Source organism: Filicampus tigris, chromosome 13 (genome assembly GCF_054856515.1).
Source record: "Filicampus tigris isolate MCC_2025a chromosome 13, RoL_Ftig_1.0, whole genome shotgun sequence".
NCBI classification, from domain to species: domain Eukaryota; kingdom Metazoa; phylum Chordata; class Actinopteri; order Syngnathiformes; family Syngnathidae; genus Filicampus; species Filicampus tigris.
Window position 1 is genome coordinate 9,495,131 of NC_141229.1, and position 18,352 is coordinate 9,513,482.

General features: G+C 41.5%; 2 protein-coding genes across 2 annotated transcripts in view; one reads left to right on the forward strand and one right to left on the reverse strand.

Moving 5' to 3' along the window:
* The window catches only part of LOC147137497 (fibroblast growth factor receptor-like 1), a 33,192-nt gene extending 26,595 nt beyond the window's left edge, over window positions 1-6,597 (forward strand). The window contains exons 4-7 of the mRNA XM_086050419.1: window positions 1,591-1,677; window positions 1,785-2,069; window positions 3,422-3,775; window positions 4,950-6,597. Coding sequence (XP_085906545.1) covers window positions 1,591-1,677; window positions 1,785-2,069; window positions 3,422-3,775; window positions 4,950-5,395 — 1,172 coding nt within the window. The 3' untranslated portion in view covers window positions 5,396-6,597. The remainder of the gene's footprint in view (window positions 1-1,590; window positions 1,678-1,784; window positions 2,070-3,421; window positions 3,776-4,949) is intronic.
* A 2,265-nt stretch (window positions 6,598-8,862) lies between these two features.
* On the reverse strand, window positions 8,863-17,845 carry tacc3 (transforming, acidic coiled-coil containing protein 3). Its single transcript, XM_086050271.1, has 16 exons — window positions 17,724-17,845; window positions 16,751-16,919; window positions 16,542-16,669; window positions 16,203-16,249; window positions 13,952-15,063; window positions 13,420-13,558; window positions 12,954-13,012; window positions 12,714-12,847; window positions 12,590-12,632; window positions 11,691-11,816; window positions 10,671-10,738; window positions 10,539-10,582; window positions 10,298-10,458; window positions 9,690-9,796; window positions 9,470-9,590; window positions 8,863-9,070 (listed from the first exon to the last, which is right to left on the reverse strand). Exons 2-16 carry the CDS (start codon window positions 16,916-16,918, stop codon window positions 9,005-9,007), a joined length of 2,523 nt encoding a protein of 840 aa, XP_085906397.1. The 5' UTR covers window position 16,919; window positions 17,724-17,845; the 3' UTR covers window positions 8,863-9,004.
* Window positions 17,846-18,352: the final 507 nt, after the last annotated feature.

Here is an 18,352-nt window from a genome sequence, read left to right on the forward strand (position 1 = left end):
ATTGTACATATCTCAAGACTGTTTTCCGTACAGCCTATCCTCCCTTTAACGATCATCTACTTTTGATTGTTGGCGCCCCGCCCACTCGTTCCAATTCATCCCTGCCTAATTGAAAAGGCCGATACGCATCACAATCGGTCGATTGGCTTTCAGTCATTATACTTTGCGTCCCAACTGCGCTGCGTGACGTCAGCCAGTGACATAAGCTCCACAGCTGTCTCTGCTGGAATTGCGCTCATGAAAACCGATCGTATTACTTCCAAATGCTATATGTTTGAATGCTGAATTTACAGAGGTGGCGCCCAAGAATGTGCTCGAGCCATTACTGCCGCAGCGTCATTTGAATGTTTTAATGCTATATGCGGCACCTTTTTTACTTTGACCGTACTGCGCTCTCCAGAGTTGCCTCATTATCGGGCCGGTGGCGGGGGGCTGCGGTGTGAGGTGCCAACAGCGTCCTCGGGGGCAACTTGGACTACGATATTGTTTGTCCTACATGTTGCTATACGTGTATGTAGTGAACCGTCGCTATTGGGTAATTGACATCACCCTTAAAATGTTTATAGTTGCCTATATTCATACTTTGTTTAACCCCCCCAACCCGAAAAAGGATTTTTTTTTTCAGTCGCCCCCCAAATTCCAGCTGAATACTGTATTTAAAAATGTTTTTTTTAAAAAAGAAGAAAATAACTGAGCAAAATCACGGATGCTGAAATGTAAATATGCATTTTATGTTGTAATATCACCAATCGCCACTAGATGGCAGACATGGCTAAGTTGCACTTACAACAAGTTTTATACTGCGCTATACTACAACATGCAAATATTTTTATTTGCAACTTTGGAATGATACGTTACACAAATACTGAATGTGAATAATATTATTATTTTTTTTTTTTTTTGTATTGTGAGTGCGAATGTTTGTTTGTCTCTGTGTGCCCTGCGATTGGCTGGCAACCGATTCAGGGTGTCTCCCGCCTACTGCCCCAAGACAGCTGGGATAGGCTCCAGCACGCCCCGCGACCCTTGTGAGGATAAGCGCTATTGATAATGGATGGATAGATGTGTTTTTTTGTGTGAAAAGGTGCACAAAATCAGTTTTTGCACCTAATGTTGATTTGCCTTTCAGCAGTTTTGTGCCATCCTTGAATGGCGATTTTCATGCAAGAGAGTCTTTTACACACAAAAAAAAAAAACAAACGGCATGTGGCTATTTTATTTGCTTGCAACCCTTTGTTGGTGGTTTACAATAATGGATTATTTTTTTTATACATGCATCGAGAAATGTATTACAAAAAATGAAATATTAAGAGCACATATTTGGCGCATATGCTTTTATTGAGTCCATATTATTTAAAATAGCATGGGGGGGGCGAGCTCCATAATTTAAGTTTCCCTGATCGATGATGTTGTTTTTTTTTGTTGTTGTTGGTTTTTTTTTTTGCAAATAGTTGTAAATTAGCTTCTTCAGAAAACATTGCAAGTCTGTAATTTTGCCAATGGTTAACAACTTTACCGTCATGAAATCAAGGTCACCCATAATCTACTACTTGAACACCTTGACTTCATGTTCTCTTGCCGTTTCACCAGATGACTCGGGTTCTGATAGGACCAGACCCGCTGTGTTTGACGGCGCATATTCAGAGCATGGTTCCGATGGCCTGACAGAAAAGCTCGGTACGTCTCCTACCGTGCAACTCCAAATCACGATTTATTAGCGAAATGTGACATTCCCCTTTTTTTTTCCCCGTTTTTTTTTTTTTTTTTTTTTTCCCGGCCATTAGTGCGCCCCCGCTTTACCCAACCGGCTAAGATGAGGAAGAGGGTGATAGCCCGACCCGTGGGCAGCTCGGTGCGCCTCAAATGCACGGCCGGCGGGACGCCCCGGCCCGACATCGTGTGGCTGAAGGACGAGCAGCCGCTGAGCGAGCGAGAGGTGGGAGAGGGTCGCCGGAACAAGTGGACCCTGACCCTGAAGAACTTGACGCCCGCACACAGCGGCAGATACACCTGCAGGGTGTCCAATCGGGCGGGAGAAATCAACGCTACGTATAAAGTGGAGGTCATACGTGAGTATCGCGGGAAACATTGACATTAGTGTTAAAAGACGTCATTTAGTTTGGCAGTTATGTTGGCGGAACAAATCAGGGTACAGAAACACAGAAAATACGGTAGCAAGGAGTTGCGACAGTGTCAAGAAAACGTTCGAAACTAGCGGTGGGCATCGTTCGAGTTTAGACGATTCCGGTTCCGATTCCAATTTCGAACGATTGTCCACTCTGATTCTTGAGGGAAGAAAAAGGGAGCTAAGCAGAGTTATTTTGGGGACAAAATCGTACAAAGTTTTAATTTCTGTTTGTGGACTTTACTGAGTTTCTCAAAGTGCTTTTTTTTTTTTTAACCAGTACATTAATAAAACCCATGAGCGTAAAGTTTTCATTTATTTTTGAGAACCTCAAGAAAATACATAAACAATATAATCGTCATTTGATGGACTAACCTAGTGTTGTTTTTCTGTAAAAAGAAAAAAATATATATTAGCAGCACCAAAAATGACATTTGAGTGGCATGCAAGGAAAAAGTAGTAAATATAATAAACAGTAAATATTCTCACATTTCTGTCTTCCGTTATAGCAGACGTAATATCTTTGTGTTGAATCAAAATAAAACATCTACGTTTTCTTTGGAGAACAATAACCAATATTTTTGCATGTTTTCTGGCGTATTACGGACCAAAGCAGTAATTGAATCATAATTGACTACACTGTCAAGTAGAAATGATGCCCTATTTTTGAATAAAGAGACTGGGGGGGGGGGGGGGATCTGTTTAATCCATTTCTCCAGAAAAAAATGGGCAGATTATTCAGTTATTAAATAATGTTTAGTTGCAACCTTCCAAATTTGGAGTTACTCTGCATTAACGAGCACAGCATAATTGCTCTAATAGCTTGGTCTGATTTTGTAAAAAAATCTTTTTTTTTTATATACATCGTAATTTCTGTAACCTTTCAAACAATCTCTCATCTGCTGTACCTACTCCTCCTGACTTGCGATCACATCTTCGCCACATGCCGGATGAATGTGCGTAATCGCGTCCACGAGAAAGCACACTGAGGGAAGCGGGCAGGCAGGAAAGCGGGGCCTCGTCTCGCGGCGCTTGCTCGGGGGAATTGGGGGCGGGCGCAAGGGGCGCTTTGACTCAAAAGACCCGCTGGAATCTGGATCTGATTAAAGCCCAGCTGCCTTCACTGTACAACCAGGAGCGCAGAAAGCGAGGCAGCTAATCACGCTTACGGTCTTACATGTGCGTCTCCATCCTCTCTGTCCGCTCGGCCCCTCCCATCCGCGCAAGGGCTGTCACGTCCCAAAAAAAATAAATAAATAAAAATAAAAAAAAGCTCTCTATTTGTGGTGTCGGCAGAGAGGACCAACTCCAAGCCCGTTCTGACGGGCACTCACCCCCTCAACACGACGGTGGACTACGGGGGCACCACGTCGTTCCAGTGCAAAGTGAGGAGCGACGTCAAGCCGGTTATCCAGTGGCTGAAGCGCGTGGAGACTAATGAGGAGAGCCGCTACAACTCCACCATTGAAGTGGGAGACCACCGCTTCGTGGTGCTGCCCACAGGGGAGGTGTGGTCGCGACCCGACGGCTCCTACCTCAACAAGCTGCTCATTACCCGCGCCAAGGAGGAGGACGCCGGCATGTACATCTGCTTAGGTGCCAACACCATGGGATACAGCTTCCGCAGCGCCTTCCTCACAGTGCTGCCAGGTGAGGGCCCGGAAATGCCTCATGAGAGCGGCTTAACTATTCTTCACTCGCCGCCGTACACGTGCATCATTGCAAGGGATGGCTCCAACGCATAGGAAAAACTCTTTTTGTCGCAGAGTTATTTGTTTGTTTGTTGTAACTTTGCACCGTGGCAGCACGGCGGACGACTCGAAAGCAGCCCAAGCAGGCCCGCTGCTAAACTAAACAATCACAAACAAATTACATATATGTATATGTATGTATGCATCATATGTATACATATACATATACACAATATACACAATATATATATATATTTTTATATATATATATATATATATATATATATATATATGTATATATATATATATATATATGTATACATATATACAATATACACTATATATATATATATATATATATATATATATATATATATATACACAATATATATATATGTATATATATATACACAATATATATACATATACACAACATATATATATACATACATGCATATACACTCAATAAAAATATAAACGCAACTAGAGAGGTAACGATTGATCGAAAATCGATTTAAAATCGATTCGCCTCGATTAATCGTTTCGATTACTCGAAAATCGTGTTGATTAAATTCATCTAAAAAATGATGTCTTTTTGTAGCTGTCTTTTTTCATTCCAGATGCATCGCACAGTTTGAATGTGTAGGTCAAATTATGCTTTTGCGCCAACACATCATTGCGTATTGCGTGAGTGGAAGGCTGCAGAACCACACTAGTGCACAGAGACAAGCATGGTAGCAATTTTTTTTTTTTTTAATCGAATCGAATCGAAAATCTGGAACTGAAAGTCAAATCGAATCAGGGCTTGAGTGAATCGTTACATCCCTAAATGCAACGCTTTTGTTTTTGCCCCCATTTTTTATGGGATGAACTCAAAGGTGTAAAACTTTTTCCACATACACAATATCACCATTTTTCTCAAATATTGTTCACAAACCCATCTAAATCTGTGATAGTGAAGTAAATGTAACAACTAAAAAGTATGTTACATTAAAGCTACTCTGACGTACCCCAAAAGTTACTTGAGATAAATGTAACAGAATAAATGTTGGAAATAACTGTGCTGAATTACTTTATTGATCAATAAGCATTTTCCGTGTGTAAGTTTAACTCCTGGCCTTTTTTTTTTGCAGACACCAAGCCCCCTATCATGCCCGTCTTCCCGGCAGCCTCCAGCTCCCTGCCCTGGCCGGTCATCATCGGCATCCCCGCCGGAATCGTCTTCATCTTTGGCACCGTGCTGCTCTGGTTCTGCCAGAGTAGAAAGCAGTGCCCGCCTCCCGGCAGCCCCGCCGCCGCCCCCGCCGCCGCCCCCCAGCGGGTCCCGCCGTGCCGAGAGCGTGAGCGAGGCTGCGCCGCGCCGTCGTCCGGCTCGTCCAGCCCGGACAAAGACTGCATGAGCTCCCTGACCTACGAGGAGTACCTGGCACAGCAGCAACAGCACCTCCTCCTCAACCAGGGAGGCACCGCCATCCCGGCCAAGATTTATCCCAAAATCTACACTGACATTCACACGCACACACACTCCCACGTGGACGGCAAAGTGCATCAGCACCAACACATTCATTTCCAGTGTTAGCGGATCAGAAAAGGAAAACAAACAAAAAAAAAAAAAACCTTTCACGGCGGGACGTTGTTGGGGGGGAAGCAACCCCAAATTGGCCAGTCATAAGACAATATGACGACATCATAACATTTTGGTGCTGTCACTTTTATTTTGTATTTTTGTGTGTGTGTGTGTGTCCAAGCTGTCAGACTGTCACGCCACTAAAGAGACGCCAGTCCTTGCCTGTGCACTTAATTTAAAAAGGACGAGGAGTCGTGTTTGGTGTGAGTGTGAATGCAGCTGTTGCGGCCTCGTGAAAAAAAAAAGGTCTCGTTCGCAAGGAAACGGCCGGAGCTCGCGTTTCACCTTCTGGTTCATCAGCTGTTCAAAATGGTACAAAAAAAGGGCTTGACACGTCCTACTCAGGTTGCCCTTTTTGTCAAAGACGCTTCGTGTTGTAGAATGCTGACCACTATATTTTTGGGGGAATCACACGAAATGGACAAAATATTAGGTACACCTGCACAATCTGCGTTTAATGTTTGGAAGGAAAAAAAAACCCATTTTAAATATAAATAATTTCCTAGAATTGAATGGTTGGACTGTGAAAAGACAAATACATTTGTCAATGGCAGTGAATGAGTTAATACAAGCTAGATCATTTGAGGTGTAACTTTATTTGTTGCAAACCATTTTTTGACAGTGTCAATCAAAACTGAGCAATATTTTTGCCAAGTCCAAAAAAACAAAAAACGATTGTGCCTAATGTGTACCTAATGAGGTGTCTGGCAAGTGTACCATCGTTGTCAAAGACTGCAAGGGATGAGCGGAGTATGTTTCAGTGTTACCTGATTGGGGGGGGTTAACGGCCCTTTTACTCTTCTAGCCAATTTGTTACCGTTAGTCATGTCTAGAGTTCTCAACCAATGACAGTTTGTGAAGCTCCGTTCATTTCCAATCAAATTGAGTCATGAATACTTAATTTATTTTGATTTTTAAAAATGTATCAAAAGAAGTTTATTTTTCTGAGTAAGGTGTTTTGCATTTCTGTCATGTAATTGTAAGTATTCTTTGTGTTGTCGTGTTTAGTATATATATATATATTTGACATGCAGTTTATTCACATGTAGTTGATTTAGTTCATGGTGTATGCAAATAGTTCTATTTTTGACAATCCCAAATGTTCTCTTATGAAATCATCTCATTTGGTGATTAGATTAAATGAACGAAACGTGCCAGCGTATGTCTGTCTGTGTAGGTATGTGTGTGTTTGTGTGCGTGTATTAACGTTTTGCAACCTACTTGAAAAAATGCAGTGAGCTCAGGTACTCGTTTAGTCGTATGACCAAACCTAGAAAACAGGTGAGCCGTGACGGTCGTAGCTGTGATGTCATATTCAGTCGACAGCAAGTTGGCAGTACAAGGCAACTTCGAGAGTATGCTAGCGTGTGTGTTAGTGTACAGTACACTCTAAAAGCAGTTGGGTCAAAAATAACCCAATTTGGGCCAAAAAGAAACCAACTCGCAAATTGGGTCAATTTGACCCCATCTTTCTGGTCAAATTGGGTTGTACAAAATGTTATGGAAAACAACCCAGAAAGTTGGGTTAAATTAATTCCCAAGCAGTGGGTGGGTCCCCTTTTTCCCCCCAAATTGGGTTATTTTTGTTTTTAGAGTCTATATGTTCATGCATGTATTCTCTGTTGGCATATGCGTGTAAAACGTTTGTTCGTGTGTGTATATCGTTGAGTGACGTGGAAACAGCAAGTAGCACACAGACACACAAGTCCGAGGAATAAAGGATTTTCTCTCTTTTTCCAAGATGAGAGATGGGCTCCGCTTAGATATCACTGGATTAGACGACCAGTGGCCTTTTCTCATTTGGGCAACTCTAATGTTCCCTTTGGAGCTAAGATTTCCTTTCAGCGTTTCGGAGGCGCATTGTCCTGCTGTGGGAGTGAAGTGAGCGGACTGTGCGATGACTCCGGGAAGAAGGACCGCATTGTGGACCGGCTGAGCGGTGGTTTTGTCTGATGACCACGAGGACGGTGATGAGGAAGGTTGGGCTAAGCACGGCCACAGGTGTCTTCAAGGGTTGTTTTAAAATGGACTTTTGAATGCATGTTTGCAAACGATTGGGTTTCCATTACACGATGACAATAATTGACAACCTCCCTCCACAAATACAGTTTTTGCCCATTGCTTGAACACTGGGCACCAAAGAAATTATAATTGTCACGGTTCCTTAAAGTGTGACCATACCTTAAACAAAAGCTCTGTTTTGTACTATAGTTGCAATTATGTAACAACTTGCTCCTTTTTGCAACATACTTGCTCCTGCACACTTCGCACTATTTCATTCATAAGATAAAAATGAAATCTCAGGGCGCCATTGGGAAAACACATCTATTCAAAATATAACAACATTGGTTAAGTGAAGATACTCAGACACACTCCTAAAAATACTTACAAAATTGAACAACAATCAGCAGTTTGTGGGGCATGATGCGGGGTCGGGGCAGGCTCACTGCATCAGACAAATATGCCACTTAAAACGACTTCACCATGGCAAGAAATAGGCTGGAAAGATGTTGAATTCCTGAACCTTGCGGTATTTCTTTATTTTACAATCTAATGCCACAGACATGTTAAGACACCTGGAATCAGTTGAAAAAATTCACAGGCCTCTGTTAACTAGAACAAAGAATTTTACATGAAGGATTTTGAAAAAAATCGACAAGCAATGCAACCATATACTGCCCTCTAGTGCGTTGTTCAGTAAATTGCAGGCACAATAAAAACGTGCTGACAGAAAAAAATGTGAAGTTGACCCAACATTGACAATATTTATTGCATTCATCACAAAGGTTCAGATTTGTTTGATTCCGGTGTTCATTTTTTGCATCAACAGCTGACCCACTTCGTATTTTTCTGTTGACTTAATGGATGTGATGTTTCTCATTGTTAATCGTATTCTTTATGGGACAGATGTTTTACATTTCACTAATGACAAAAGCTAGAAACAGACCATACCAAATCGAATCATAATCCCACTGTATCAAACTGAATCATCACACTTGCACATGATCCTTACATCGATTTAAGTACATACATCATCTTTTATTGGAGAGGCACATGCCATACTGCCAAAATGTATTTTATTAACATTACAGCATTTCTTTCACTCAGATGTATTTTTCATGTCAAAAAAAAAAGAAAAAGAATTTGAGAAATTGCATAATTTTCCACCAGCACACCTGACACCAAAATGCCACTGCAAATGTCAACATTCTCCAAGACTGTGTAGTGCAAAAACATTTAATCAGATCAGTGGTTTAAAAAATAAATTCAGAAGTGGACAATACCTTTTTTATTACACAACGACAACGCTGCCCTGTCGCCCGCAGTTAAATTAAGCCTCATACAGAAAACAGCATTGAAACCGATGTACTCTAATTGCTTCAGTGTATGACAGGGTTATCAAACTTCAGCACACTTGGTACAGGTTAATACTATTTATTTTATTTTTAAAATATTGTAAAACATTGACAAAAAAGGAGAAAACGTACATCAACATGAGAATGAAAGTGATGAGACAAAAAGGAAACATACAATTGAATATATACAACAAGTGGAGTTAAATCAGCCCTTCTGGACATTGCTGATGAGCTCATCACAGAGTTTGGTCAGCTCTTCAGTCTCCTTCACCTACAACATTAAAAAGTGTGTTTGAGTCACCTGCAGGCAAGTTCTGAAAATAGCTCACTAGTGATGGGACATTGTGATTTCCTTGGAATGTCGTACAAGTGATTTTAAAAACACCTGCTGAGATTTATAGAAATAACATTGGTGTTTGCTACCATGTACAATCATTGTCAGAAATCAATAACATGGTCAGCGCCTTCACATTGATTCATATATTAAAAGGTCATTTGTACAAATTTATGAGGGTTTTGGAAAGGTTGGAGGAATGTTTCAATGTTGACGGAGGACATAGAGTATCTACATTGTGTTTAATATTTGTAATTGAAAATAAGCGCAACTGTAATAAACGCATACTTTTGGCCAACCTGTATATTGTATTCAAAGGTGTTTGAGTGGATTCACCTTCTGGTCCAGGTTCTTCTCCAGCGAGTGCACCTTCAGCTGCTCGCGCCGCAGCTGGACTTGCAGCGCCGACACCTCCGCCTTGTTCCTGGAGCGCACTTCCGCGATTTCCTCGTTGGCCCTGATGGAGATGACAGCGGTGATGTGAGAGAAAAACTTTGTGCAACGATTCCAACCTGCATGCAATGCATTCTTTTTTTTTTTTTTTTTTCCTTCTTACAGGCCAATTTTCTCCTCGGCGTGAGCTTTGAGGGTCTGGTATCGCTTCTCATCCTTCTTTATCCTCTCCAAGTAGTCCTGAGCACATGCTTTCAGGGTTTCCTCGTTCTGGGGGAAACGTAACTTATCAAATTGCATCAACCCTGTTTTTAAAGGGGAGGTCAACCTAAACATTTTTTTCCCCCAGAATGTTCTACGCAGGCCCACTAGTTGAAATAAGGCATCCTAATTAATATTGCGTTTGTGGAATACAAGTTAAGCAGCAAAATGCACCCATTTTTAGCCATCTCAGGGGACGGCCATTTTGTCACTTCTGTCGACTGAAGATGACATCAAAGTTGCACAGGGCTCAGATCACGATCACGGCTCACCTATTTTCTGAAGATGAGCCATGATTGGTCGTCATCTGAGCAACTTCGATGTCACCTTCAGTCGATAAGTGACAAAATGGCCTCCCCCCGAACTAGCTAAAAACGGGTGGATTTCTCATATTCCACAAACGCAATATTTATCAGAATGCCACGTTTAGACTACTCATAGAACATATTTCGGAAAAAAAATGTTTGGTTGACTTCCTCTTTGTCATTAACCCAAGGAGGCGGTTCGGACCTTTTTGTAACCCTCGAGGATCTCCTTATACTTCTCCTGTCGTCTCAAAAGGTTGGAGAAGGATCTCTCCATGGCGTTGAGGTCACTGGAGACCTGCTTCTTCTCCAGCAGGACCTTGTCCAGCTTGGCCTGCGAAGCCTCACGCTCCTTCTCTTGGTCCACTGAACAACAGCCGCATAGTCTTACAACTTAGCTACAACGCTTGTCAACAATGTACTTTTTTTTTTTTTTTTAAACTCACCCATCATTTTTGCAATGATGAGCTCGAATTCTGCAATTATTTTCCTGTTGGAAAGGGGGAATGTCAGCTGATACTGTGTATACATATATATATATAAACAGTAGTATTAAAAGAATGCTCCCTCTATCCCACCTCATTTCCCGACCATCGTCTTGTGACTGGTTGTACTTTGCACAAATTTTGTCCTCTTTTTCCTTGACCTGTAGAAAAGAAACAACAATTTGCTACACTGACAACCATACGCTTGCTCGTGTTGGCGCCGGGCCGAAACTTCGTACTACCAACAGTCATTTTTCAGGAGAGCCTTTTTTTGTTTGTTCAATCACTGCATCAAAGAGAGAAAGCCTTTTTCACCACTTAAGATTGGTCAATAATTGGCAAAATAAGAATAAAAAATGTGTGGAGTGATCAATCAGTTTTGGGGAAAAATCTTGAAATTTACCAAAAAATGTGACCAATGAGGTTTCAGCCCGACACCAGGGGCTGCACAATATCGTGAAAAAAAAAAAAAAACATGCAACAAGGTTTCATCTGGAATAGATGCAACTTTAAAAAGTTGAGCAAGTTACAATAGGCCATGGACCAAAACAAAAACATACAAATGTATGATATACAACATCTACAAATTTCTTTGTTTTTTTTTTTTTCCATTTTCTGTCTGCTCGGCCTCAGCTGCCACATCGAGATTTTCAGGCTTGCCTATACTGTATTCTCACCATCATCCCTCTGGGACTCTAGTGGCAATCACAATCTCACTTGACCTCTTATGAATTCCATTGAAATATTAGACATTAAAATTGATGAAAACCACAATACAATGGTTTTAAGTTTCTTTTCAGACAATTATTTTTTTCCCAGCAAAAGCAAAAGCTCAATTGACAGATTTGGCAGTCACTCCAGCCTTTGTCAGAGCTGTTATGAGTCTCAAACCCTTCAAAATAAAGTTTCCCGATCCAAACAAGGTGTGTGGGAGCATTTATACCAGAGATTTGCGCAAATGTATTTCGTGTGTTAATTTCATATTAGCAACATCAGTGACGATGATTACGATTGATAAAAGACGGCGATGCTCTGTCTGGTATTTGTTTTAATTAGGTTTTGTGAACTACTTTAAAAAAAAAAAAAATGTAAATGTGGTCAAACAGGTCATACCTCATCCAGGATTTGGGCAATGGCTGCATCCATGTCTTTCTGACTGTACTTGAGCACATCAATGATGTCCTCTGAGCTTGCAGGCTGTGAGAAAGCTGGGACGAGGCTCTCAAGTATTTGGGGAGTCTGCAGGACAGGTCAACAAAAAACATCCTAAGCATATGACTTCATCTCCACAATCAACATTTCCCAATGGAAAGGGAGAATCGTGTTCAACACCTGTTTATTAGTACGCATTACAAAAACATGCAACATTTTAGCACGGTGGCGCAGCGCGAGAAGCCTCCCAGTGGCGGGGGCCACGATCATCGGGCCGGTAGACCGCCGAGGCTCCGGGATGCGGCTGGAGGACCTTTTCGTCCATGGTATGCGCTTCATCCACCTTTTGGACACCTCTCTTTCAAGTGAATGGATGCGCCGCTCGCTAAAATTTTTTACAAGCTTCACCACTTCATCCATTGGATTTGCTACATACGCTTCAGTATTGTTGTCCAACTATATGTATATTAACTATGTATTGTATTTTTATGGCTTGGTGGCGGGCGACTGTCTAGCTTGCTTAAAACCAGGAAATAGGCATGTGCAGTGTAATTTCTTTGCTGCATTGAAGAAACGCCTACACCTGTCAGCCAATCAGATGGCAGTGAGCAGTGTTTTCGAACCACTGTAAGCCCCTAAAGTGTGATAGAAAAGCGGGCACACACCATTGTGAGCTGGAACCAGTACAATGGAAAAATGGCTTCAGTTCTCTCGCACGCATTTCGCTTAAATTGCTTCAAGACATGTTTAATCAATCAATTTTATACAATTGACAAAATTCTTTATGATGAATTACTAGACGTTTATGCCCATCCTTATTCCAAGACCAACAATTGGTAACGGTCAGTGAATGAACTTACAGGAGCTGCGGGAGTGTCTTCAGCTATTGGCACAGCTTCAAAACTAAATTGGACAGAAAAATAGAACCATTTTCATTTCAAACATGACATTTACTGTCCAGGCGATGCATGTATACATTCATACCGTGAAACGAGAGAAGTAGGGTGAGGTGCTTGTAGTGGAAATCCGGCGGCGTCTCCACACTTCTTGGGGCTCTCCCTCAGCAGGGGGTCGAACTTGAGGTACAAGGACTGTTTGCGCAGTGCAGACTCCTTGAACTTGTTGCATGAAAAAAAAAAATAAATAAATAAAAAAAAATCAATATTTAAACGAAAATGTTTGAGATTGTATATTAACGCTCAAAGAAATACTAAAATCACTCACGCTGCTTGAGCCAAACTGTTCAAGGTAGTCGATCTGTCCCTCAAAGTTGTTGGACATGACTAGGGAGGAATCATTTTTTAAAAACTAAAATGAGCCATCTTGAAATAAAAATAGGTTTATTATAGCCAATGTGAAAATAGAATGAAACTAAACTTGACAGGAGGTGAGAAAAAGTATTAAAGTCACAAAACTTTAGATATACGATTTTAAATTACTCCATCTGTTTAATATTACAATTTTCCTGAAAAAAAAAAAGCTATTAATTCATTCCAGCAATGTTTTTATTGTAATTCCATTACTTTCTCAGAATGTTTTTAATTTAGTGAGGACGTATTTCGGCCCAATGCATTGCATTTCAAAAAAAGAAGAAAAAAAAAAGAAAAAAAAAATACCAAGTTGAAACATTTTTACTAAAATGACACTTGAAAAAAAGATGGCAGAAAATCTGATCGAAAAAAAGACTTACACTCAGTCCCAGGAACAAACTCTTCAGTGAAATTTGACAAGCTGGTCTGTGGTTGTTGTTGTTCGGCTAAATCGTTTGCAGGCTTTTCAGCTTTTGGGGGTGAACCCTGGCTGTTCACACAAGCAGTCTCCTCCACTTTCTGTCAGTAAAAAAAAGATGATAGAAGAAATTAAACAGTATCTTCATATTGCTGGCCCACGTAAACCATGTGAGAACCATTTCCAAACGGTTTCAAATTATTATTATTTTTTTTTTAATAGTTGCTTTTTGTGGAGTGTCGGCTTAAATTAGTGGAGAAAAAAAAAAATCATTGCATGTTTAACACACTTAGCCCAAAAAGATGATTAATCACAGGTGATAGGGACCTGCGGCACACAAAACCGCAAGTAACTGACCCCATCCCCACTTTTTAAAAATAATTGATTATATTATGTCGTTTAAACAGTAATTACACCACAAGCTATGAACTCAAAACAGTTATTTGAAACTGATTAAAAAAGGTGAATTCATAGAAGCAAAACACTTATGGTACCTGCTCTTGTGCCACTGCAGTGTTTGCTTCAACTGCGCACGCGCTCTCAGACAAAACGCCATTCGGATTCCAATCAATGTTGGCGTACTGAGCGGGTGTCTCATGTGAAGTGTTGTGCGCAGGGCTGGTGCTCAGACTGCTCTTGGGAGAGTTGCTGATGTTAGACTTTGTGCCAAAGGGGTTAAAGTTGGGGTCGTCAAAATTTTCAGAGTCAAACGAGTACAAGGCTTTGGCGGAACGGGCATCTGCGTTGTCACCGGCCGCCGACTTGTCCGCGTCATCTGCTGGTGGCGCCTTTGCGTCGGACAAAGACTTCCCCTCTTTGGGTTTGAGGCCAGTTGGTTTTCTGCCAAACTTCCTGGGCAGGGGTTTCTGTTTGACATCGCCACCACCAAAGTTGAACTCTAGCTTGACTGGAGCTTCCTTGGTGGGCGGGGCCACTGAATTGGCCCCTGGAGCGCAAGCTGGAGTAGTGGTCACTGCGGCAATGAGCTTCACGTCGGCTTGAACAGGCAACTCCTGGAGCACCTCCTCATCTGCAGGCTTTATCGGGGTCTCCTCTGTGGGGGGGTTACCATCTAGCACCTTCCTCGACAGGACAGGGGAATTCTGGATTTTGGAGCCTCCGGTTTTAAGCGGATCCGTTGTGTCAGGGCTGTCAAAATCAAAGTTATAGGTTCCTTTTGCCAGAAGGGGCGCATCTTCCGCAAAAACATCTGAAGGTTTGTTTTCAGCGCCCCTGGGGGGAGTATTTGCGGGCACCTCGTCGGGTGTGGCGCTGCGTGACTCTTGTTCCACGGTTGGAACCTTCATCACTGTGACCACGCTGTTCTCCGCCGAGCTAACCTCAGCGGAGATGTTGCCCAGGGAGTTCTCCACAGAGTCAGTGACGGGAAGAGTCTCATCCAGTGCCGAATACGACTTGTTGGTGGGCTCCTCACACTTATTGTCCGGTTGTTTGGGAGGAGGGTTCTCAACCGGAGGCCTTGGGGGGGAGAGAACCATCTTATCAGAACCCTCGAAAGGGTTCATGCTGCCCAGGTTGTCAAAGTCCAACTGATAATTTCCTTTGCTTCGTATTGGCATGTCATCATCGGGATAGGAAGAAACTTCTGTGGCAAAATAAAGAAAACGATTCAGTACGTGAACTGCTTTTGGATTAAATGGATTTGGAATTCAAACTGTTTTGAAAAAAGATTCTTTAAAAAAAAAAAAAAAAAAAAAAAAAAAAAAGCCACTCTTTACAATATAAATTATAAAGCTGTGCAAGTGCTTTTTATACTTCCGGGACAGTCAAATAGTTTGAAAACGCTTCCAGTACAGGTAATGTGTTATGATGGCGACAATTTAAATAGAGGCGCAAAGTGCAAGTCCACCACATGACACTGACTTGTGTTGAACTTTGGAGGTTTCACTGTACAATCTGAAGATCGAATAATTCCTCGCTAGTTGCAGGGGACAGGGTTTATAAAATGCGGATGGATGAATTAATAATTTAAACCATATATCACAAACTTTGAAGTCAAAACAACTTCATATAATTTCAAATTCCTCTTAGTGTCTTACAGATCATTTGTTTTAAAACAACCGAAGACATGCCCACGCGGCAACAACTCTCGTAACTTCTACTTCCTAGGCTAAAGTTTAACTTCTCCCGAGAATACAAAGCTTGATTGAGGTCTGCGACGCACAAGGATTTTTGGTATCTTAAGAGATTGTTCACCAATTACAGACTTCCCACATGACAAAAAACAAGACATTTAAGAGTTTTGATCATACTGTGTGTGTGTGTGTTGCAGTCATAATAATGACCCACACACAAAGATTCTGGTCCGCCACCAATCTCGAATCTAGTCCCCTAAAGCAAAACTTTCATGATGCGCCACGTCAACATAAATTCCTGGCACCAAGATGCCACGATATGGCACCAAAGCTCCCGTCTGATTAAATTAGGCAGGGGGGGCATCAGTAAAACTACACCCATTTGATAAGAAACATAGGCAAGTTGTTTATGCCGTAAGTGAGAGCCAAACAATTGGCTTGAGAAGGTGAATCTTTGGTGGTATGCACATTTTAAACTAAAATGATCATTAAAGGCTACAAATTACTGCTCTTAAAGAATAATAGGACCACTTTTCTACTAGGCAGGGCTTTGGGCCTCTTAGGTGATTTAAATACAACACAAAATTGCAAATAGGTGAACTCTTCAAATAATAAAAAGCTCTCTCTGAATAGGTGGGGGAAACACTACCTTGTGTGGGACCATCTGGTTGCTTTATTATCTCTTGTGGCACAGTGCTACAAAAGAGAGGAAAAAAAAATTAAAATGGTTCCTTATGCCTTAGGTAACCCAGTCTGGTCCTCATGCGCCCCTACCCAGCCTGTTTAAGTTAGCCTGTTCCAACACACCTGATTGAAATGATCATCTTATCAGCAAGCTTTGTACAGCCTGATAACGATCATGATCATTTCAATCTGGTGTGTTTGAACAGGCTGACATAAATCATAGGCTGGATAGGAGCTCGCGAGGACCTAACTTGGAGACACCGTGCCATAAAACGCTTTGTAAACAAGTAGTGACTGTACGTACTTTGTAACGTCCAAATTTAAGGACTCTATTGCTTTTGTGCACTCATCCACACTTGTCATTTTAACCAACTTTGCAGGTGATAGGATCATTTTAGTGACTGGGTCTCTTCGCGGGGTCTGGAAACAAACCTAAACAACAAACATAGGTTTGGTAACTGGTGCAACCTAAAACACTAAAAGAGAGGCCATTGTGATAGGGTGATATGGTACCTTCATGCCCTTCGGCAACATCTTGCTGGGGAGGTTCTCCATCTGACGGAGGATGGACGGCCTCCCGGTAGGCTGGTCCAGCTCGAAAATGTCCCCACTTGTGCTGCTGTGCTTTCCTCCTCTGGGGCAGACACCGCAGTTCTCATCATTCTCCTTAACAGAGATCATCCTATGTACACAGAGGAATATGGTTATGCACAACTCACTGGAAATCCTCAAAAACACACCGAGGGGAGGGCATCTTTGGTAAAGCTGCACCCAGTTGATAAGAAACATGACCAAGTTTGTACCAAAATGAGGATGAAAGAAAGCCAGACGCTCTGTTTGAGAAGGTGAAATCTTGTTGTATTGATTAAATTTCTTAAATGAACCCACAGTGAGAAAAGGCTAAACATGTAACTATAAGCACAATAATGGGGGTGGGGGGCAAAATAACACGTTTTAGTGCGCACATTATCACTGCGTATACAATTGTGGACAGTGTTAAAAAAAAAAAATAGTTCCTGCAGTTTGAAGTGGTCCGCCCCCCATATGGCCTACGTGATTATATACACTAGAAGACCTAAGAAATAGGTCACGTGACATCCCCACGAGTTGACGTTTGCCGAAGCTCACATCGTGTTGTCATCAACGAAACGTCACAGGTCATCATTTGAGACAGAAATATACGCCTTTGTAATACGACGAAACTTGAGTACCTATGTCGTCTCAATTTATTGTAGTCAACTCACGCAAAAACGCAGGGAAAAGCCGAGTACTGGTGTTCCGGATTCTACATAAAAAGAGATTCAAACGTCAAAAAGCTAATTTAAGAGATCCTTGAATCTTGTCAACGCTCACGTTCGATTGCGCACACATTTTAGGTTAACGGCTACAGTGCACAGACAGTCAATTTTCATTATACCGCCCCGATAAATTAGCCAAACAATGATAGCTAACATTAATTAGTCAGTCAATACAATAACTCACAAACCTGTTCTGTCAGGCCAAAAAGCAAACTCCAGAGTGTAAAAAACCAGAATGCCGTACTTTCGGAACACACTCACATTGCCGGTGAAAGAAGACGGTTTGGATTTTTAAGACCTTGAACGGACCAATAGGATCCTTTGGAACATTCAAAGTAGCCAATCATGCAAAACCCGGAAATGACGACAACGATTTGCGGAGCCCATGTGATAATAGACCATAAAATAAAATGGGGTGTCACTGGTCTCTCAAATTAATGTTTAGGTTTTCGTTTTTTTTTCGTTTTTTTTAATTTGGCCATTATTATTTTTACATTTGTATGGGATAGGCTCCAGCACGCCCGCGATCCTTGTGAGGATAAGCGGTTTGGATAACGGATGTATGGATGGATTTGTAAATGTTTACAACGAATAAATAACAGTGTGTGTAAACTATGGCCTGCGGGCCACATGTGAATCATTGTCTTTTTTAATCCAGCCCCTTAAGCATTCACATCACCAGGAGTCATTTTTTGGCTTTGATTTAGTAATTTGTTTTCATAGAATTGAAAGTCGAAACATTTTTATTCATTTTTAATAATTTACCTCATTAAATATTCGTGAATAAATGTATTGGTATTGTATTATTATTAAATTT